This window comes from Aspergillus viridinutans (assembly GCF_018404265.1).
Source record: "Aspergillus viridinutans IFM 47045 DNA, scaffold_9, whole genome shotgun sequence".
NCBI lineage: Eukaryota > Fungi > Ascomycota > Eurotiomycetes > Eurotiales > Aspergillaceae > Aspergillus > Aspergillus viridinutans.
In genome coordinates, this window is record NW_025091225.1 from 498,348 (window position 1) to 515,321 (window position 16,974).

General features: G+C 50.1%; 7 protein-coding genes across 7 annotated transcripts; 6 read left to right on the top strand and 1 right to left on the bottom strand.

The window, feature by feature from the left end:
* Positions 1 to 464: 464 nt before the first annotated feature.
* Aspvir_009791 (uncharacterized protein) lies at positions 465 to 1,713 on the top strand (the record flags this gene model as incomplete). The annotated part of the gene is made up of 2 exons (XM_043272929.1): positions 465 to 649; positions 834 to 1,713. 2 exons carry the CDS (start codon positions 465 to 467, stop codon positions 1,711 to 1,713), a joined length of 1,065 nt encoding a protein of 354 aa, XP_043128864.1.
* Positions 1,714 to 2,833: 1,120 nt separating this feature from the next.
* On the top strand, positions 2,834 to 6,277 carry Aspvir_009792 (uncharacterized protein; the record flags this gene model as incomplete). Its single annotated transcript, XM_043272930.1, has 3 exons — positions 2,834 to 2,943; positions 2,998 to 4,867; positions 4,919 to 6,277. The coding sequence occupies 3 exons, from the start codon at positions 2,834 to 2,836 to the stop codon at positions 6,275 to 6,277; spliced, it is 3,339 nt and encodes a 1,112-aa protein (XP_043128865.1).
* Positions 6,278 to 6,995: 718 nt separating this feature from the next.
* On the bottom strand, positions 6,996 to 8,047 carry Aspvir_009793 (haloacid dehalogenase superfamily protein; the record flags this gene model as incomplete). Its single annotated transcript, XM_043272931.1, has 3 exons — positions 6,996 to 7,694; positions 7,792 to 7,951; positions 8,028 to 8,047. The coding sequence occupies 3 exons, from the start codon at positions 8,045 to 8,047 to the stop codon at positions 6,996 to 6,998; spliced, it is 879 nt and encodes a 292-aa protein (XP_043128866.1).
* Positions 8,048 to 8,346: 299 nt separating this feature from the next.
* On the top strand, positions 8,347 to 9,302 carry Aspvir_009794 (uncharacterized protein; the record flags this gene model as incomplete). The annotated part of the gene is made up of 3 exons (XM_043272932.1): positions 8,347 to 8,454; positions 8,516 to 9,142; positions 9,201 to 9,302. 3 exons carry the CDS (start codon positions 8,347 to 8,349, stop codon positions 9,300 to 9,302), a joined length of 837 nt encoding a protein of 278 aa, XP_043128867.1.
* Positions 9,303 to 10,107: 805 nt separating this feature from the next.
* Positions 10,108 to 11,940, top strand: Aspvir_009795 (putative carboxylesterase; the record flags this gene model as incomplete). The annotated part of the gene is made up of 6 exons (XM_043272933.1): positions 10,108 to 10,274; positions 10,331 to 10,555; positions 10,739 to 10,833; positions 10,891 to 11,252; positions 11,311 to 11,895; positions 11,923 to 11,940. 6 exons carry the CDS (start codon positions 10,108 to 10,110, stop codon positions 11,938 to 11,940), a joined length of 1,452 nt encoding a protein of 483 aa, XP_043128868.1.
* A 447-nt stretch (positions 11,941 to 12,387) lies between these two features.
* Aspvir_009796 (MFS transporter) lies at positions 12,388 to 14,191 on the top strand (the record flags this gene model as incomplete). The annotated part of the gene is made up of 5 exons (XM_043272934.1): positions 12,388 to 12,504; positions 12,566 to 12,586; positions 12,664 to 12,721; positions 12,788 to 12,847; positions 12,918 to 14,191. The coding sequence occupies 5 exons, from the start codon at positions 12,388 to 12,390 to the stop codon at positions 14,189 to 14,191; spliced, it is 1,530 nt and encodes a 509-aa protein (XP_043128869.1).
* A 543-nt stretch (positions 14,192 to 14,734) lies between these two features.
* Aspvir_009797 (putative carboxylesterase) lies at positions 14,735 to 16,560 on the top strand (the record flags this gene model as incomplete). Its single annotated transcript, XM_043272935.1, has 6 exons — positions 14,735 to 14,919; positions 15,005 to 15,174; positions 15,240 to 15,287; positions 15,344 to 15,525; positions 15,583 to 15,924; positions 15,982 to 16,560. 6 exons carry the CDS (start codon positions 14,735 to 14,737, stop codon positions 16,558 to 16,560), a joined length of 1,506 nt encoding a protein of 501 aa, XP_043128870.1.
* Between the last annotated feature and the right edge of the window lie 414 nt (positions 16,561 to 16,974).

A 16,974-nucleotide genomic window follows, 5' to 3' on the forward strand; every position in this document is an offset into this window, starting at 1 on the left:
ACATATAAAATCGCATACAGGAATCCTCACGAATCGACCTCAATGCCACTCGAGTTACATCTATCTAACTCGGTGTCACAACATTGACATATGTGGATCTATCTCAACTCAAACCGAACATTCTGTAGCTTAAGGAGATTCGCCAGTTGGCTCCATTGATTGCCCATTGTACTCATCACTGTGATGCTCGGCTGTTTGTCATTTGCGCTTGCCGCCGAGACACCCATCCACTTCCGTCTAGTTGACTATATAAAGCGCAGTGTGATTGCAGGAAGGTGAATAGTTCCCTCACGGTCACCACAGTTCTTAGAAGTGATTTGATGAAAAGCGTGGAGGACAAGTTTCTGCAACTCTTCTTTGTTCTTGCATGGTTCCGAACGGTCTTCCGAATTTGAGGCATCATAGTCATATATCAGAGTCCTGCTCCTCTTAATATAGTGGACATTGAAAGTTTCCTGTGCAAGATGGTTGAGAAGGACTCTTTGGTTCAAAGCCCAATCTGCGTGGCTTCAACTCAAGTGGACGATGCACCGGATATCGGAGTCAATGTCCAGTCATCTCTCAATCGAATTCGGGATCTCTCCTTTATGTCAGCAGAAGAGAGCAGTAGAATAAATCCACCTCTAAATTACGTGAAAGGCGCAGAATGGTAGGTTTCTGGAACTGACCTAACTGAATGCACGATTAATGAAACCTTGGCTAACAATTGCTTGCATAGGTCTCCGGATGGTACCTCACTTTTGACTGATTCTGCGGATCATCATATCAGAACCTATATTCTGTAGGTCATGCTGAAAGGGTTGAGACGTTTCTGGACTAACGAGCAGAAACAGGCCTCCGGATTTGCTGGAAGGAACATCATCACCGCATCGGCTGGAACCTTACTCTGTTCTGCCTTCAGCAGAGCCAACGTACGCCACTGCCATCTATCCGTTCTTCAATCTTCGGGATCCATCCACCACTCTGTTCCTCTCATCAGTCCGTGATCACCCAATTAGACTCGCGTCTGCGCTTGTGCCCACCACTGTGGCGACTTACTCTCTCATACATCCGACGACAGAGGCATTCATTACGCCTCACTCGATGGTGTATCCGCATGCCCTGGGCGGCACGCACTTTCTCACTGGTTCCGATAGCCTGATATGTCTTTTCGACGTATCTCGTCCTGGGAGCGAAGGCCCCGTCGCATGGATGCCTACGATACCCAGTAAGCGTAAGCAAATGGTAGGTGGAGGAGTCGGGATGAAGGGTATCATCCCGGCTATGGCCATCAATCCCGTGGGAGATGGTATCTTGGCTGCCGGTACATTTTCCAGGCAGATAGGTCTGTATGGGGCGAATGGGACTGGAGAGTCTCTCGGGACCTTTAGCATTACAAAGACGGACGCTCATCGCCACATTGGCGGCGCAGGGGTCACGCAACTGCTTTGGAGTCCCTGCGGAAGATATTTGTATATTGCCGAACGGAAAAGCGACGGAGTCTTAATATTCGACATCAGAGTCACCGGGCAGCTTCTTGGCTGGCTAGAAGGTCGAAGGGCTGTCACAAATCAACGCATGAAGATCGATGTTGTACCTGTCGCACAGGGCGAGTCCCATGAGATCTGGGCTGGAGGAACTGATGGATATATGAGGGTATGGCGAAATCCTACACATACTGCGGGACCGCAAAAATGTGACTGGGAATGGAAGGTTCATGAGGGTAAGCAATGATCACGAGTTGACTGAGAGTCCAAGGAGCTTACAATAAGGCGTACAGACGCGGTGAGCAGTACTGTTTTGCATCCCATGGGAACCATAGCAGCAACGACTTCTGGTCAGAGGCGCTTCTCACGTGATATAAGTGCTGTGGACGAGACGGGTCATTCTACGAAGAAGGTCGATAATAGCCTGAAAGTCTGGTCGATGCCATTCCTAGATACGACTGTCAGTTGAAATGGTTGGCCTCAATGATGGTTCCCAAGGAATGAGAGTTCAAGGTCAAGCTCTGAGCCTGGTTGTGTTCGTCAGCCGGGTGAGAGTGCGCAGTCAATATGCTACTGGTACGTGGATCTGCTTGCAAAATGATAGAGGGACTGAAGGTTGCTAAACAGCTCAATAGTCTGGTTGAGAGGTTGTCATTGCGTCTGAATTTGATGGGGTCTCACCAGCTATTGTACACTGCTTCTGGTCGGGTCCTCAATGAGCGCAATCCTCTGCTCAGAGCATGAGCGTCTCAACAATAGCGTTGTTGCGCAACGCAGCACCTCAATGACCTATTGTCTCCAGAGCCTCAATCAGACGCACAATTAGGCCGCCGTCAACACTTCATTGCCCGTACCACCATGGAATTAATTGTCTCGCTGGGTGGTGTGTATGGCTTTGCTTCGAGATGCCTCGAAGGCCTATTGTGTCCCATTGAACTGGGGCATCTTCGAGCAGCAAACTTGCAAACTTGCCATCATTATTTCCACTTTTGGAACACGGCCCACCCTACTATGTTTGCAGGTCCCAAGCACATGGCATATTCCGCTTTGTTAACGGTATCTCCCGTTCACTTTCAGGTTTTCGATGCTCTGTTATTCACCTCATGCTTGCTGGCCCCAACCTCCCTCCCTCTACCTTCGAGTCTCATCTCGTCAAATGCAACTTTCACTTCTATACATCTCTCTTCCACTCTACCAACCATCTCTCTTCTCTCATACCTTCTCAAACCTGCCAGTCGCATCCTTTTGTCCTTACTCAGTCTCTTCCATCATTATCTTGCACTCATACAGCTTCAAAATCTATCTATCTTGCAATTTCAAGCGAGATTCGGAGTGTTGTTGTGACTGTCAAGTAAATCGTCGCGAGGATGTCGCCTCAGTTTCCTGGTGCTCCTGCTGAGGCTATGGGTCATCATACCGAGATGCAGAGTACTTTGCTCTCTCTGCCAGGCTCTCCTACGGCTATGGAAGGTCTTGCGTAAGTCTTTGCACGTCGCCTATGCTTAATATCCTCTAACGCCGGTCACACTAGGCCGGTCCCTCATGAGAACGCTGAAACTGGCCTGCAGGGTGAGCAGGAGCAAGGATCCCACTTTGACAATGCTTTCTTCGATCCAGACGACATATCATTTGACAAACTGCCCACTCATGTCCCTGTCAACTTTGACTGGGAGACATTCGATAGAACATACAGAAATTCTCATGAACATGGAGCAAATGTCCTGTTCGAATACCGGAACTTCACACCTACTCACAATGCCCGTGGCTATGGAAACATCCAACGTCTAGCTGATGACCATGGCGACGAGACCCAGTACGCTGGTATCTTCGAAAGGGCAGTTGAGACTCGCAACAAGGGTCAACTCGATGCTGATATCTGGGGAAATATCATCCAGTCTCCCATTCCTCCTAGTATCAATTCTGTTCTTGAGGAATCTCCTATCAAGCATCACAACAACACACCCAGAGTCCAGCACATTCAACAAGGAACTGCGCATCATGGTGTTGGCAGCTCCAATGATAAAGACCACGAACACAAGGACGACATTCCCAGTTATGGCAACCCCTCCGCTCAGCACCACGATGTCTCAGTCGAGTCCATTGGTGTTGGCAGTTCCAATGTCGAAACCCACAAGGACACAGACAATGCTTGCACTGGTGGCACATCTGATGCTCATCACGACGTGGAGATGATCGAGAGCCACACATCCGAAAGCCTCGATGCTGGCACTCCCGTCGCTCAAGCTTACGCTCAAGTTGTCGAAGAACCTGCAAAGAAAACTACTCCTCCCCTTGCCAAACAATCGGATGGGGGTAGAAGAAGAAATGGCAATCAAGGCCAAAACTGGTATGTTCTCGTTCTCGTCAATCCTTCCCATCACGGTGGACTCCTAATGATCTTTATCGACAGTGCTAGGAGCGAGCCAATTCATTCAGACTTATCCGGAGAGAAAGACGAAACGTCCGAAGCACAGTCCTCGTCCCAAAATAATTCGGGTGACAGCACTCCTCCCGAGGCAAATCTTGAGGACCTTATTGACCCTGCTCTCACCGCATCGATTCATAACATCGTTCCCAGTTCGGAGTTTGCAAACATGACCACTCATCCAGCTCACAATGCCGAAAAGGCATACGGAACCCCTGCTGACAGCCAGGAGGCACAGCTGGCGTATCCCTCCGGCAGCCAGGGTGTTACTACTTCATCCATGCAAGACGAGTCCCACCAACAACCAAATGGTTCGGCTGTTCTCGATCATCCTACGAACAACCAGGCACACCGGCCCCCAACCGTGCAACATTCGCAACATCGATCTTTGAGCTCCGCTGCGGCTCTCAATCATGTTAACCAAAGCCAGGAACATCCTGCGCGGGATATTTCAAACGAGCAGCAGCAAATTCAACCCCGACCATTTAACTCTGCGAGACCTGCCCAAGGCCAGGCACCTCAAAGCCCACATGCATCAGTGGTCCCCGCGGCCGCTTCCAATGATCATCATAGCAGCGAGGCACACCAGGCCTTATCGGAGCAAGCCTCGTCTGATTCAGCTGCTGACAGACGTAAGAAACCGACAGTCGTCGAAAAACTATTTCCGCAAATCTATACAATAGCCGGATTACCGACCTCTCATGATCTCATGAACCCCGAGTGGAGCAGACCGGAAATACAAACCAGATTCGCGTCCTTGGAAGAGGCGATGAGTGCGCTCCATTCTCCCAAAGGACCTGGTCGCGACCCGCATTTGGTAGTCTCGCAGGCCCAAAAGGTCGCGATTGTGAACTCTTTTCTGCGGGCAATGATGAACCTTAAGGACGTTGACGACAAGGAAAAAACCATAAATGTGTGGGAGAAGATTATGCGAAGAAAACCTGTGGAGATCGAGGCCGCTTGTTGGAACGTGCTTGTAAGTCTCTGTGGCAGTATGCCTTTCGACACTTTACTGATACTTGAATAGGAGGTGATGATTGAATATCATCGCACAATGCCGTTGCCCTCTCCAAAGGCAAAGGAGAAGAAAGGGGAAAATAAAGGGCGCAAGGAGAATGAGGAGGACGAGGAGGACGAAGAGGAAAAAAAGAAGAGGATGAAAGATCCTGCCAGAACCGGGGCGCTACTTTCCTTCCCGGACAGGGCTGCGGCCATTGTCCGGATCTTTCATGTCAGCAAGTCCACCTGCAAGCGGATGTTAGACTACGGTGCCAAATACGTCCGCGAATTCGTGGACACCCCGCTGGAGTGTCTGGGCCGGTGCCGCTCGAACGTTATTGTCAACGAAACCAAGGGAGGGCATATCAAGACCGGAAGGGCCGTCACGGCGGAGAAAGAGGCAGCAACAAAGGCAAAGGCGGAGGGGAAAGGAAAGGCGAAGGGAAAGGCGAAGGGAAAGGCGAAGGGAAAGGCTGAGGCGGAGGCTGAGGCAGAACCGCCAGTCGGCGGAGATTCTGCTGATGAAGCCCATGAAGTCGAGGACGCCGAGGAGGCCGGAAATGACTCTCAGGAAACTGTCACTGTCCAGGATCAAGACACTTCAGGTCAGCGTGGTCCCTCGTATGCTTCGGCGGCACGCGGACAGTCAAGCTACGCGCACAGCGGACAGTACCCGCAGGGTTATTCCATGCAAGGCCAGAACAGTACCGGACACAACCAAGTTATGAGCAATACCGGACACAACCAAGGCATGAACAATAACAGACACGTCCAAGGCATGGTCTATACAGGACAGTACCAAGGTGTGCCCAATAACGGTCACATCCAAGGCATGACCTATCCAAGACAGCCCTATGGCGTGGCCAATACCGGATACAACAATATTATCCCCGGCGTGTCCAATACTGGCCAAATCCAACGCGCAATCAATGCCGGACAATTCCCTCCTACAAACACCAGTGGACTTCGTCCAAGCATGAACAACATAGTGGACATGTTCCCCATGGATCAGACGCTGAGCGACCCTCGTCATCCCTATGGATCACACTCAGGATATGACCAGCTCGGCTTATCTCCTGAGTTCAGTGCAACCGCTGCTCCGAATTCTCACGCTCAGAATTCTCACATGTCACCAATGGATTCTTACCTGTGGGAAGCAAGCCTGGGTATGGAGATGCGGCCACCGCCTCAACACCCCCTTCAACTGCCAACTTGTCGTCAGCCGACTTCGACTCCCGCTTCAATGGCCGGCCCGAATCCTGTCGTTTCGGGAAGCATGGGATCGAACCATAGTCTGCCGCTGAGCAACCAAATGCGCGGCCGCAAGCGAGGATCAACCGAAACTGGCGCTGATGAAGACTACCCTCCTACCAAGAGACGTCGTTAGATCAAAGAATGATTCAGCTTCCGGTCATTCTTGCTTCTTCAAAGCATTCGGCTTTACGTTCATCGTCTATTACATTTGCATCACAATGCTTTTCATCGAACCGGCGAGGCGCCTGGGGCTTGCGATCACTTTATCATCTTTCATGAACCTCGTTTCTTTCATCTACTGGCTGCTTTGGTGCAATGCATCTCTCACTCGCGTCTAGCTCAGTGTGTCTTCATCAGCAATTCTATTCGCAGCTTAGGATGTGATACCCTTGTTTGAAGGCGAACGCTGTCTTGTTTTCCTTGGTTGTGCTCTTGTGCACTACATCAGAATCTCATTCCGCTGAATTGATCCCTCTGGAAAAGGAACGTGATGACATTAAATTATTTGTGGCATTGGGCGTTTGGGATTGCCTCTGTTTGCTCGTTGCCTACTATTACTGCACTGTCATGACCGCATTTTGATATCCTCACATGGCGCTGGCGAAGATATCCATCCGTTTCTACCTGCGTTTGATCGCTCGAATCCCTCTTGTTTTGGCACCACGTACTTCTTGGTGCACAGGCTTTGCTATGCATGGCTCTGAACTGGATTATCCCCATCATTGCACTGATCCTTTGATTGATCAATCATTGCTGATATGCTGGTTTGCTATTGACATATTCACATCGCTTCATGTACAATATGAGAATGGAACAGAGAAGACAACTGTAAACAGAGAAAATACACAAGGCTACGCAGGGCAAATACCGTACTTCTCATAAGGAAAGTCTTCCAAATTCGACACCAACTCTCCCCATCCATCGTCAATTTCGCCAGGTCTACCAGCGCCTTGAATTCTCCACGCCGCCAACTCCTCCGCCTCCTTCTCAGGGACGGACTTCTCCTCTTCCTTATGTTCACCCGTCAGTCCAGCCAGTACCTCCGCTTCTCGGCCCTTGTAAGCCCCTAGTAGGCCCGGGTGAGGACACCAGATTACCCGCATCCCAGCTCGGCGTCCTGCCTCGACACCAGGAACCGCATCTTCAAACACAAGACACTCTTCGGGCCTGATCTCAGGTTCCCCTCGCTGCCGCAAGCCGTCGTTGATCGTCTCAAGAGCGAGCAGGTAGATATCCGGTAGCGGCTTTCCTCTCCCCTTACCAATTCGAGGATCGTCACCTAGTACACGCTGAGACTCAGGAAACGCAGAAAACAGATCCTGCAGATGGTCGGTCTTCAATTTGAAATTCTTGCTGTGCGATGATGTTGCCAGGGCGATGTAGACTGGCTGGTCGGTTTTCTGGGTGGAGAGAAGCTTGGACAGGAGAGTTCTGACGCCCGGCAGTGGCTGTGACTGGGGGAAGTACCTGGCTTGCAGGGCGGCCTGCTTCGCGCCGTATTCCTCGGGGCTGATGGGCAGTTGAGCCCAGTGGTGGAAAATCTTGCTCGCCTATACAGTAGAGAATTAGGACAGCACATCACAGCGTTGAGACAAGACCTTCGAGTCTCAATGGCTGAGTGGACAGAAGATGCGGGGTAGTACTCACCTCAGGCTGTGGTCGACCCTGCAATTGAGCCTTGATTTCCCAAGGAAGTAGTGGCTTTCCGAACTCCTGGAGGATTGCATTCGTGATCTCTGTGTATTTGTCCTCTGAGTCAATGAGCAATCCATCCATATCAAAGAGGCATGCCCGCACGCGGGGAAATCTGTTAGAGAGGGGCAGTCAGAAGGGTGGAACTTCCATGAGCATGGGATTGAGTGAATCTGGACCTGAGAACTTACTCGGATGCGCTTTTGGTCATGGTGAAGTAATCGTTTCACAGACGAAAGGGATAGTGTAGAGTAACAGGACGAGCAGATCTTCAATTGTCGTTCAAAGACGCTCAGATAATGCTACTCCACACTCTTGTGCCAGTCGGCTTGGATGTAACCCAATCGGGAATTACTTTCGTGCCGCTTTATCATCGAGGGGAACGGTCGGCATCGAGTCCGGTTGTCCGACGGGCTTCCCGATTATCGATAACTACTCCGTACCTATCCACTCAAGCTTCGAAGCGGCGTTCTCAGGAGCTTCCACTCGCTTTAATGCTTTTGAGGCAGCATGACTACAGAAAATTTGAACAAGAATCCACAAAAATCCGAGCCTGGGTCTGATAGCGAGAGCGAGGATGTCTTCCACGATGCGCGGTTCCCCGCAGAGGAAGAAGCTGTGAGTTTTGATTGCAGTCCTAAGAAACAGTTGCTGATGCTCATCTCGACCATCCTAACAGCGCCTCTTGAAAGAATCCCACGAGATCAAGTCAGAAGCCAACAAACTGTTTACGGCTGCCTGCTATGATCAGGCTATTTCCTGCTATGACCGTGCCCTTGCCTCGTGTCCCACTTACCTCAACTATGAAGTTGCCGTTCTTCGAAGCAACATGGCCGCATGCTACCTGAAGCTGGAAGACTGGAAGGCATCTGTCGAATCCGCAACTGCCTGTCTTGATCGTCTGGAAAACATCATCCCGTTGTCTCCACAACAGAATCTGGATAAATACCAAACGAAACGAGACCCTCAATCGTCAGAACAGACAGACGCCGTGGTTGAGATTTCCGGTGAAAACGAAGAGGCAGAGGAGGAGGAGCTCAAACGGTTACAGAGAATGGACGAGAAAAAGAACGACGTGATGCGGATTCGGGCAAAGGCGCTTATGAGGCGTGCGCGAGCGAAGAGCCAGCTCGGCGGCTGGGGAAATTTACAAGGCGCCGAAGAGGACTATAAAGTGCTTGCCGGGATGGATAACCTACCTGCAGACGATAAGCGGATTGTGCAGAGGGCTCTTCGCGAGTTGCCCGGGAGGATAAATCAGGCACGGGAGAAGGAGACGGCGGAGATGATGAGTAAACTGAAGGATGTGAGTCGACAACTCTTCCATACTGACGCTGTTGAAGTACTGCTAACTCTTCACGCAGCTCGGAAACGGCATCCTCAAGCCATTTGGATTGTCAACGGATAATTTCAAATTCGTCCAAGATCCTAAGACTGGTGGCTACAACATGAATTTTCAATCATGATCATAATGAAGAGGCCAAACTTCCCAATTCTTGAACTTCTTGCGGATGTGGAATCGCTATGTAGTGTGGAGGCGCAACTGGGAAGAGCCTATATTCCATTTCTCCTCGTATACGGTATACACTGTCCTCGTAAGATGAGGCATCGTTACCTCAGCTGGTACCAGAGTAATAGACGTGACCACATCCTCTGCACTACAACAATTTTGGTTCTCTGCCTGTACACCTAGTATTGAATGGAATTGGCTCACTACTCTGCACATCTTCCAATCAAATCCCCTCAGCGATACATAAACTTTATCTCTTCGTTCTATGGCACCCTCGGCATTTTTATGTGGGGGAATTGCGGGGCAATGGCCCTGATGATGGAGGATATCCGACAGAGGTTCTGGCCGCTGGGTCCTCAATTTCACAGCGTCAACAACTCGACTTTGGCCTGGCTTGAAGGATGTCTTTCGAGGATGTCTCGCACAACTCTTCGCTTCTGCGGAGTTATTTAGTCTACCGCGCATGAACCCAAGACGACTCCCCCACGAAATGGGGAACGAAGTCATTGAAGGAACCCTATGATTCGGAATTACCCCTCAGCTTCGTTGATAACTTGACAGTCCAAACTCATGGAGTTAAATCCGGCATATTACTGGGTGAGTTTATTACCGAAGTATGGAGAGTTAGCAATCGGGAGGCTAATTGAGTCCTTGGATTGCCCTACGGGGAGACAAGGCTCTGGGTGTTGTTGACCTCTCTTCTACATTTCCCCACATCAATCTGCTGTCTTCGAGACTTGCACTCAGGGTGATTCACTCCAATGGCCACCATTCTTCAGACAAGATATCTGGGTGAAGTTCGAGGCAAGAGTCACGACGGTGTGAGTCAGTTTCTGGGCATTCGATACGCTACTCTCAACGACAGATTCGCAGACGCGGAACTCATAGAGCAGCGTGAAGGTAGTATCGTCGACGCGAGCAAGGATGGGTAAGAGTGGTCAGGAAATATACCACACGTCAGTGAACTAATGCAAGGAATCCTAGTCCAACTGCTTTGTCTCCTTCGTTCGGGTGTGACTTGGAGCTCGGCCACATTCAGCATATCCTTCCAAAGAAAGAGCTTCCTCAATCGGACTTGAACTGTCTCAACCTGAATATCACCGTTCCGGCGGGCACAACAGGGACCTCCAAACTTCCAGTCTTTCTCTTCATTCACGGCGGAGGGCTGGTGCTTGGAGCTAACTCCTGGCCACAATTCGATTACGCACGGTTCGTCAAGTTATCTGTCGAAAAGAACTTACCCATAGTGGCAGTTTCTATGAAGTAAGGCCACTACCCTGACGCGACATGGGCAAGGACTCACTCTAAACAGTTATCGTCTCGGTGTATTTGGCTTCCTTACTTCTGATGAACTTCGACGGGCTGGGTATAACGCCAACAACGGGCTCAGAGATCAGAAGTGGCCATGAGATGGGTGCAAAAACACATTGCCGATTTCGGTGGAGATCCTGATAATGTGACACTTGCCGGGATGAGCGCTGGAGGTGGTATGTCTGGCTCATCATCGATTTCCACTACGTTACAGGCATACTGAACTTTGCTAGCGTGTGTAACGTATCACCTTGACTCTGACGAGCAACTCTTTAAGCGGGCTATTGTGATGAGTGGTACATGTCTACTCATCCAACCCTTGCCTTACGATTTACATGAGCAGAACTACCGGCAAGCCATTGCAGCATTAGGACTGGCCGATGCCAGTTCAGAGGATAGAATCAAAACTCTTCTGGAAACACCGGGTGAGGCCTTGGTCGCGAAAATCCCTCCAACTGTTCTAGCAGTTCCTGCAATTGATGGGGACATTGTGTCCTCGGCCGTTACCTATGCGCAGGTAGCTGATAAAGGGTCTAACTTTCCCCGCGGAAAGAAGTGGTCCGAAGATCTAATGATTGGCTACGCTCAGATGGATGTAAGTCGTCATGAACCGCTTCAAATAGTCTACTGACCGTGACTCTCCCTCCTTCCAGGCTAGTATCATGGCGTTTTTGATGTCACATACGAAGAAAGACTGTGCAAGCAAGTTTGTTACCGCACTGAACACCATACTTGCATCTAAATCGGATGTTTCGCAACAAACCTTGAACAAGTACAACATCACAGAGGACATGACAGACGACGAGGCCTTCCCGGCTATTCTCAACTACATAAATGACATTGCTTTCTTTGCTCCGGTTCTGACGTTTGCAAAGGGCTGGAAAAACAATGTATACGTCTATCACTTCAACGAAGGGAACCCATGGGACGGACCTTGGAAAGATCGAGCGAGTCATATCATTGACTTAGCCTACCTGTTCCAGAACTTCCGAGAGTTTATGGGGCCAGACCAGCAGCAACTTGCAATCACCTTCGCCGAGGACTTCTTTAAATTCTGCCATGGCGTGAAGCCATGGCCGGCCGTTGCCCAGAATGATGTAGAAGCTGGCTTCACGGCACGAGTCTACGGTCCTGCACCCAATGTCGGGCAAGTGAACGGGCTGTACAACGAGGGAAGTTTGCGAAGAAGTGTTCTCTTCGACCACACTGACAAAGCGTCGCTAGATGAGTTTGCAAAGGTACTTGCTTTGTTCAGAACCCTCTAGCCCAAGGTCGAGTCATGACACAGTACAGTGTGATGTATATAGTCATCAAGGGATAAGTATTATTCCACCGCCGGTTTTTATTTGGGTTTTGACTTAGGCACATTGTGTGTATTTCGAGTCAATTATATGTAGATAGATACCGGCAGATAGCCCAATATTGTGTTTCGTGATCGACAGATCTGCCATCTTGAATTCCTCAGTGCGGGAGGATCATCCACTCTCGGGGCCCGCGGAGCCCGAGCCAGCGGGAATTGAATCATCGTCTAGATTTTCGATCCTCATATCCTCTCCAAAACATTTACCTCTTCTGAATTCTTCGTTATGTGCCTCTGGCGTATGTCTCCATGGATAGTTCGGTGGCTCTAGGATTCTGTGTCCATCAATTTCATTTGGTGACCTCTGTTGCTCAAGTACTACCCGCATGACATCTCAGCGGTATAGCTTAAACTGATACCCATCTTCGCTATGGTCCTAGGCGGCCTGCTTTCGAAAAATGAGGAGGAACCTAAGCGACCGATTCTCCTCGAGCTAAGGTCTTCCAAAGTCTTCGTCATATTTGTGGTCTCTTTCGCAACATTCACTGTAAGTTGGCAACAAGGGATGGTGACCTCGAAAGAAAACATGCTAAAACCAGTCACGTCAGGACATCCTGCTATATGGGCTTGTAAGTTGACCTTTCTGCCTTAAGCTGTCGTTTTCTACCGTGTAATGATTTATGTGCAAGAGCTTGACGCGATATAGATCGTTCCAGTGACCCCTACTGCATTGCACGAGAGAGTCGGCTTATCTGAGGATGATGGTATGCGCCCTCTTGAGATGTGTTGATATTTGCTTCCTGTGATTCTGGTCTTAACTTTTTTATCAGAACAATCATGGACATCGATCTTATTAGCCCTGTACGGCGCCGCACTGTTGGCAGCTTCCCGTGAGTTTGACCATCCTTCGCCACCGGACTATATCGTGACAATCTCACTCACCGTCCTCGTTCAATACAGCTATTTCCGGCTACTTAGCAGATCGAATAGAGTCTAGGCGATGGCCTCTCCTGCTAGGGCTGATCGCCTTGGGTGCTTCTACGGCGTTGCTCTGTGTAGGCACTACCCTCGGCCTCTGGATTGCTGGCCGCTTGTTTCAAGGGGTATCTGCGGCTGTTGTTTGGACAGTCGGATTAGCCCTGCTAGTCGACACGATAGAAAAAGAGGCTCTGGGGGAGGCGATGGGATATGCGGCAATGGGCATCACACTTGGGACGATGACAGGCCCCCTCCTTGGGGGTGTTTTATATGAGCACGGAGGCTACTACGCTGTTTTCGGTCTCGCATTCGGTATAATTGGCTTAGACATATTCCTGCGACTCGTCCTGATCGAGAAGAAAGATGCCCTGAAGTGGCTTCCCACTGGAAAGTTTTCCACAGAACCGGTGGACAATCCAACGGAGAAGCAACCTACGGATGGGCGTGCGTCTCTTCCTTGCCCGACTGATGAATGCGACAGTAACAGTCGCAACGAGCATGACACAACATCGAACCCGACGCCGCGAGGCGGTGCAACTGGGGATGCAAACCAACAAATGCCTCCCAAGAGACGTTTCGGCGCTGTTGCCACACTGTTGGCCTCAGACCGAATGCTTGTCACGCTATGGGCTTATTTTATTGTGTCGGTTGCATTGACATCTCTCGATAGCGTTCTTCCTCTTTTCGTTCAGGATACATTCGGGTGGAAACAGACAGCCCAAGGACTCATCTTCATTCCAGTGTCGGTGCCTCATCTTCTGGATCCGTTCTTCGGGTACATCAACGACAAGTTTCCCCAAGTTCGGCGCTTTGTAGTTGGTGGAGCATTGCTCACCACAGTCCCATTGTTCGTGCTTCTCCGACTTGTCACAACTAATTCCATGAGCCAAAAAGTGGTGCTTTGTGTGCTGCTGGCTCTGATCGGGCTCTGCCTGGCGTTGCTGATTCCACCGCTCTTTGTCGAGGCCTCATATGTTGTTCAGGAGAAAGAAGCAGAGTCGCCCGGCGTCTTCGGCAAAGGAGGCGCAATGGCACTTGCTTACGGTATCCTCAATTCTGCTTTTGCAGCTGGGTCCATCGTCGGTCCATTTCTGGCTGGGTTCATCCGAGAAAGCGCTGGCTGGGGCACAATGTCTTGGGTCATAGGTCTGCTGATGGGGGTGTCTGCTATTCCTATCTTGCTTTTTCTGGGTGGCCGTATATGGAAACCTACAGAACGGCATGCTGAGACTCGGCCCGTCGAAGCAGCTGGATAGGCTGTAAAGAACGCGAAACGCATACAGGGATTGTGTGTCGAACAGACGACATACTCGAGCAGCCTCAAAACTGTATATATAGTATAATTCCCAAAATTAGAAAAATCTCACATTATAAAGAAGAAATGATTCCTTGGTGGTTATTTAGTATCAGAGCCATTGGGAACTAAGAACCTTTCACCAATTCACCCCAGCAACCGACAGCTTCCACCTGCGCTTCAGAATTCAAGGCAAATCTCTTTCTACTATCATACCCTGAGAAGCTAATTTCGTGGTTTCCAACTGCCGATATTCCGACTTCATCATCCGAGCTACAGCATTTCAACACCCAGGTGGATATCCCCGCAGCAGCCCCACAGCAAGCATGCTCGTCAGCATTGGGGCTACAAGCTTCGGCAAGCATAACAACCGACTGGATGGAGAGGAATCAGACAGGAAATAGGGCCATGGGTAGTGCAGACACCTCGAGAACTTTACCTGCTCCATATTCTGCTTCCACGCTTCCTCCTCCCTGACTCCCAGATTGACTCTGTGATTGTGAATATGGCAGCTCCACAAGTACAACATCAAGGGCTTCAGGCACTCTTTACAGGTGTTCGGAGGGATTTCGACGGTGTCATAGTTGACCAATTCCGCGGAATCAAGTATGCCCAGATACCGGCGCGGTTCGAGCGTGCTCAGCCTGTGGAAAGCTTCAACGGGGGCGTTGTTGATGCTACGAAATACGGGTATGTCTTGTCCCTAAGCTCAAGGAAGCCATTTTCGTTATCTATGGACATACAATTCGATATACTAAACTTGATATTGAAACAGACCAAAATGCCCGCAGGTTCATGTGGACGTGCGCCATTTGTTGCGCATCCCGGAGGATTTCGAGATCGAGCCCGAAGCTGAGGATGAGTTTGAATGTCTAAATCTGGACATTGCCCGTCCTCCTCTGTCAAGCACTAATGGCCCTCTTCCTGTTCTCGTCTGGATATATGGTACGATGGCAGATTTGCAAGGATACCAAGCCAAGGCATTGATTGTGCTAACGGTTGTGCCTTAGGCGGTTCTCAAGTTGTTACATTTTGTTCTGCTCAATCAAAAATCTGCGGTAAGATATCTGAATTGCTACTTTTTCTTCAACGGCTGATGCCTGAATACACATAGACCCGACTCGGATCGTTGCTGAGTCTGTCAACGAGGGTCAGCCGTTTGTTTTCGTCTCTTTCAACTACCGTCTCAATATCTTTAGCTTTGGCGATGGAAAGGAGAAGAACCTCGCGATAAAGGACCAAAGGTTGGCCATTGACTGGGTTCGGAAGAACATCGCAGAATTTGGGGGTGATCCGGTAGGTGATCCAACGCTGCTTAAGGACGCCTGATGCTAACGTCTTTTCTCACTCCAGAATAATATCACTCTTGCTGGAGAGAGCGCAGGAGCGGTTTATGTTCATGCGCATCTGATTAGCGGCCCTCCTGTCCAAAAAGCTGTCCTGGCATCCGGGTCGCTATACCTCTCTTCGCCGTTACCGGTCGAAAGAGGCAATGCGCTCATCAACACACTCCAAAGCAAGGTTCAGGAGTCGGGACAGGAGTCGCTGCGTCGTTCGTCTGTTGACTGTCTAATTCGCGCGTTGAAGGAGTGCAATGTGAATACAATGTGGATACAGGAGGATTCCGAATTCCAGGATTGGGAGAACAAGCCAGAACAAGTCGAGGAACTCATGATTGGCGATACTGAATATGAGGTATGTTCTCCATCCTTCTCCCGTTACGCTGCCTCTCGCCTAGTCTGACTTCTATAGTCTGTCATTTGGAGAAACGGAATCGAGACCTTCGACGGAGCATCGATTGCTGCGGCTTTCAAGACCGACAAGAACTATGGCACAAAACTGCGCAAGATGTACCAGGTCGTCCATGACCGTCCTACTGCCTGCAAACTGGGCGCTCTAGATTTCGTCAATGACACCCGATACACCCTCCCTGTTGAGCTGGTTGCGGACAAGTTCAAAGCTGCGAACAAGCACGTTTTCCGATACGTGGTTGACCAACCAAATCCATGGCAGTCTTCCAGTCGGTCTCACCACGCAGTCGACCTCCTGTTTCTTTTCGGAGGACTTGATCTCTCCTTCAACCCCGCTGCAAATGAAGTAGGTCAAGAGATGCGGAAGCGTTGGATACGGTTCGTCAACGGCATGTCTCCGTGGTCTGAAGACCGACGATTCGCCTATGGGCCCCTGGGAGAGTGTAAGGAGATTACCGAGGAGCAATTTGCGTCTCGGCGAAGAGTAGAGCACCTCAAGGTTCTGCGAGAGGCTGGCATCGGAGCTTACCTCCCAATAGTTTTTGCGTTGACAGCAGGCAGAATCAGCCTGCTGAATTGATATGGGTCCTCAAGGCACACAGCCTTAATTGATGAAAGTTCTAGATCTGCAATGACCATGCACCATAAGAAGGTCAGGAAGTAGATAGACGAAGTAGAGACTAAAGTTGGGTAAATCCAACTGTGCACAGCCATCCTGGTGCAAGCCATCCTTGTGTGCAGAATGCAGATAAGCTAGCTGTTCGTGACCGAGCGTTGTCAGTCGACCTTCCTTTCCCCCTCGCAATCCGCCTGTACGCCTTCCTCGGCAATTCCCATACAGACTCAATCCCGACCATGAACAACTGTTATTCACGAAAAGATCATCTCTCCGCACTACTCACAGCTTACTCATGTGGGGTTTGGCAAACCATGCGGTCAAAGCAGAAAGTTGACGGACATTGCTCCGCCCACGATTCCCCTCCCCAAGCTCCAC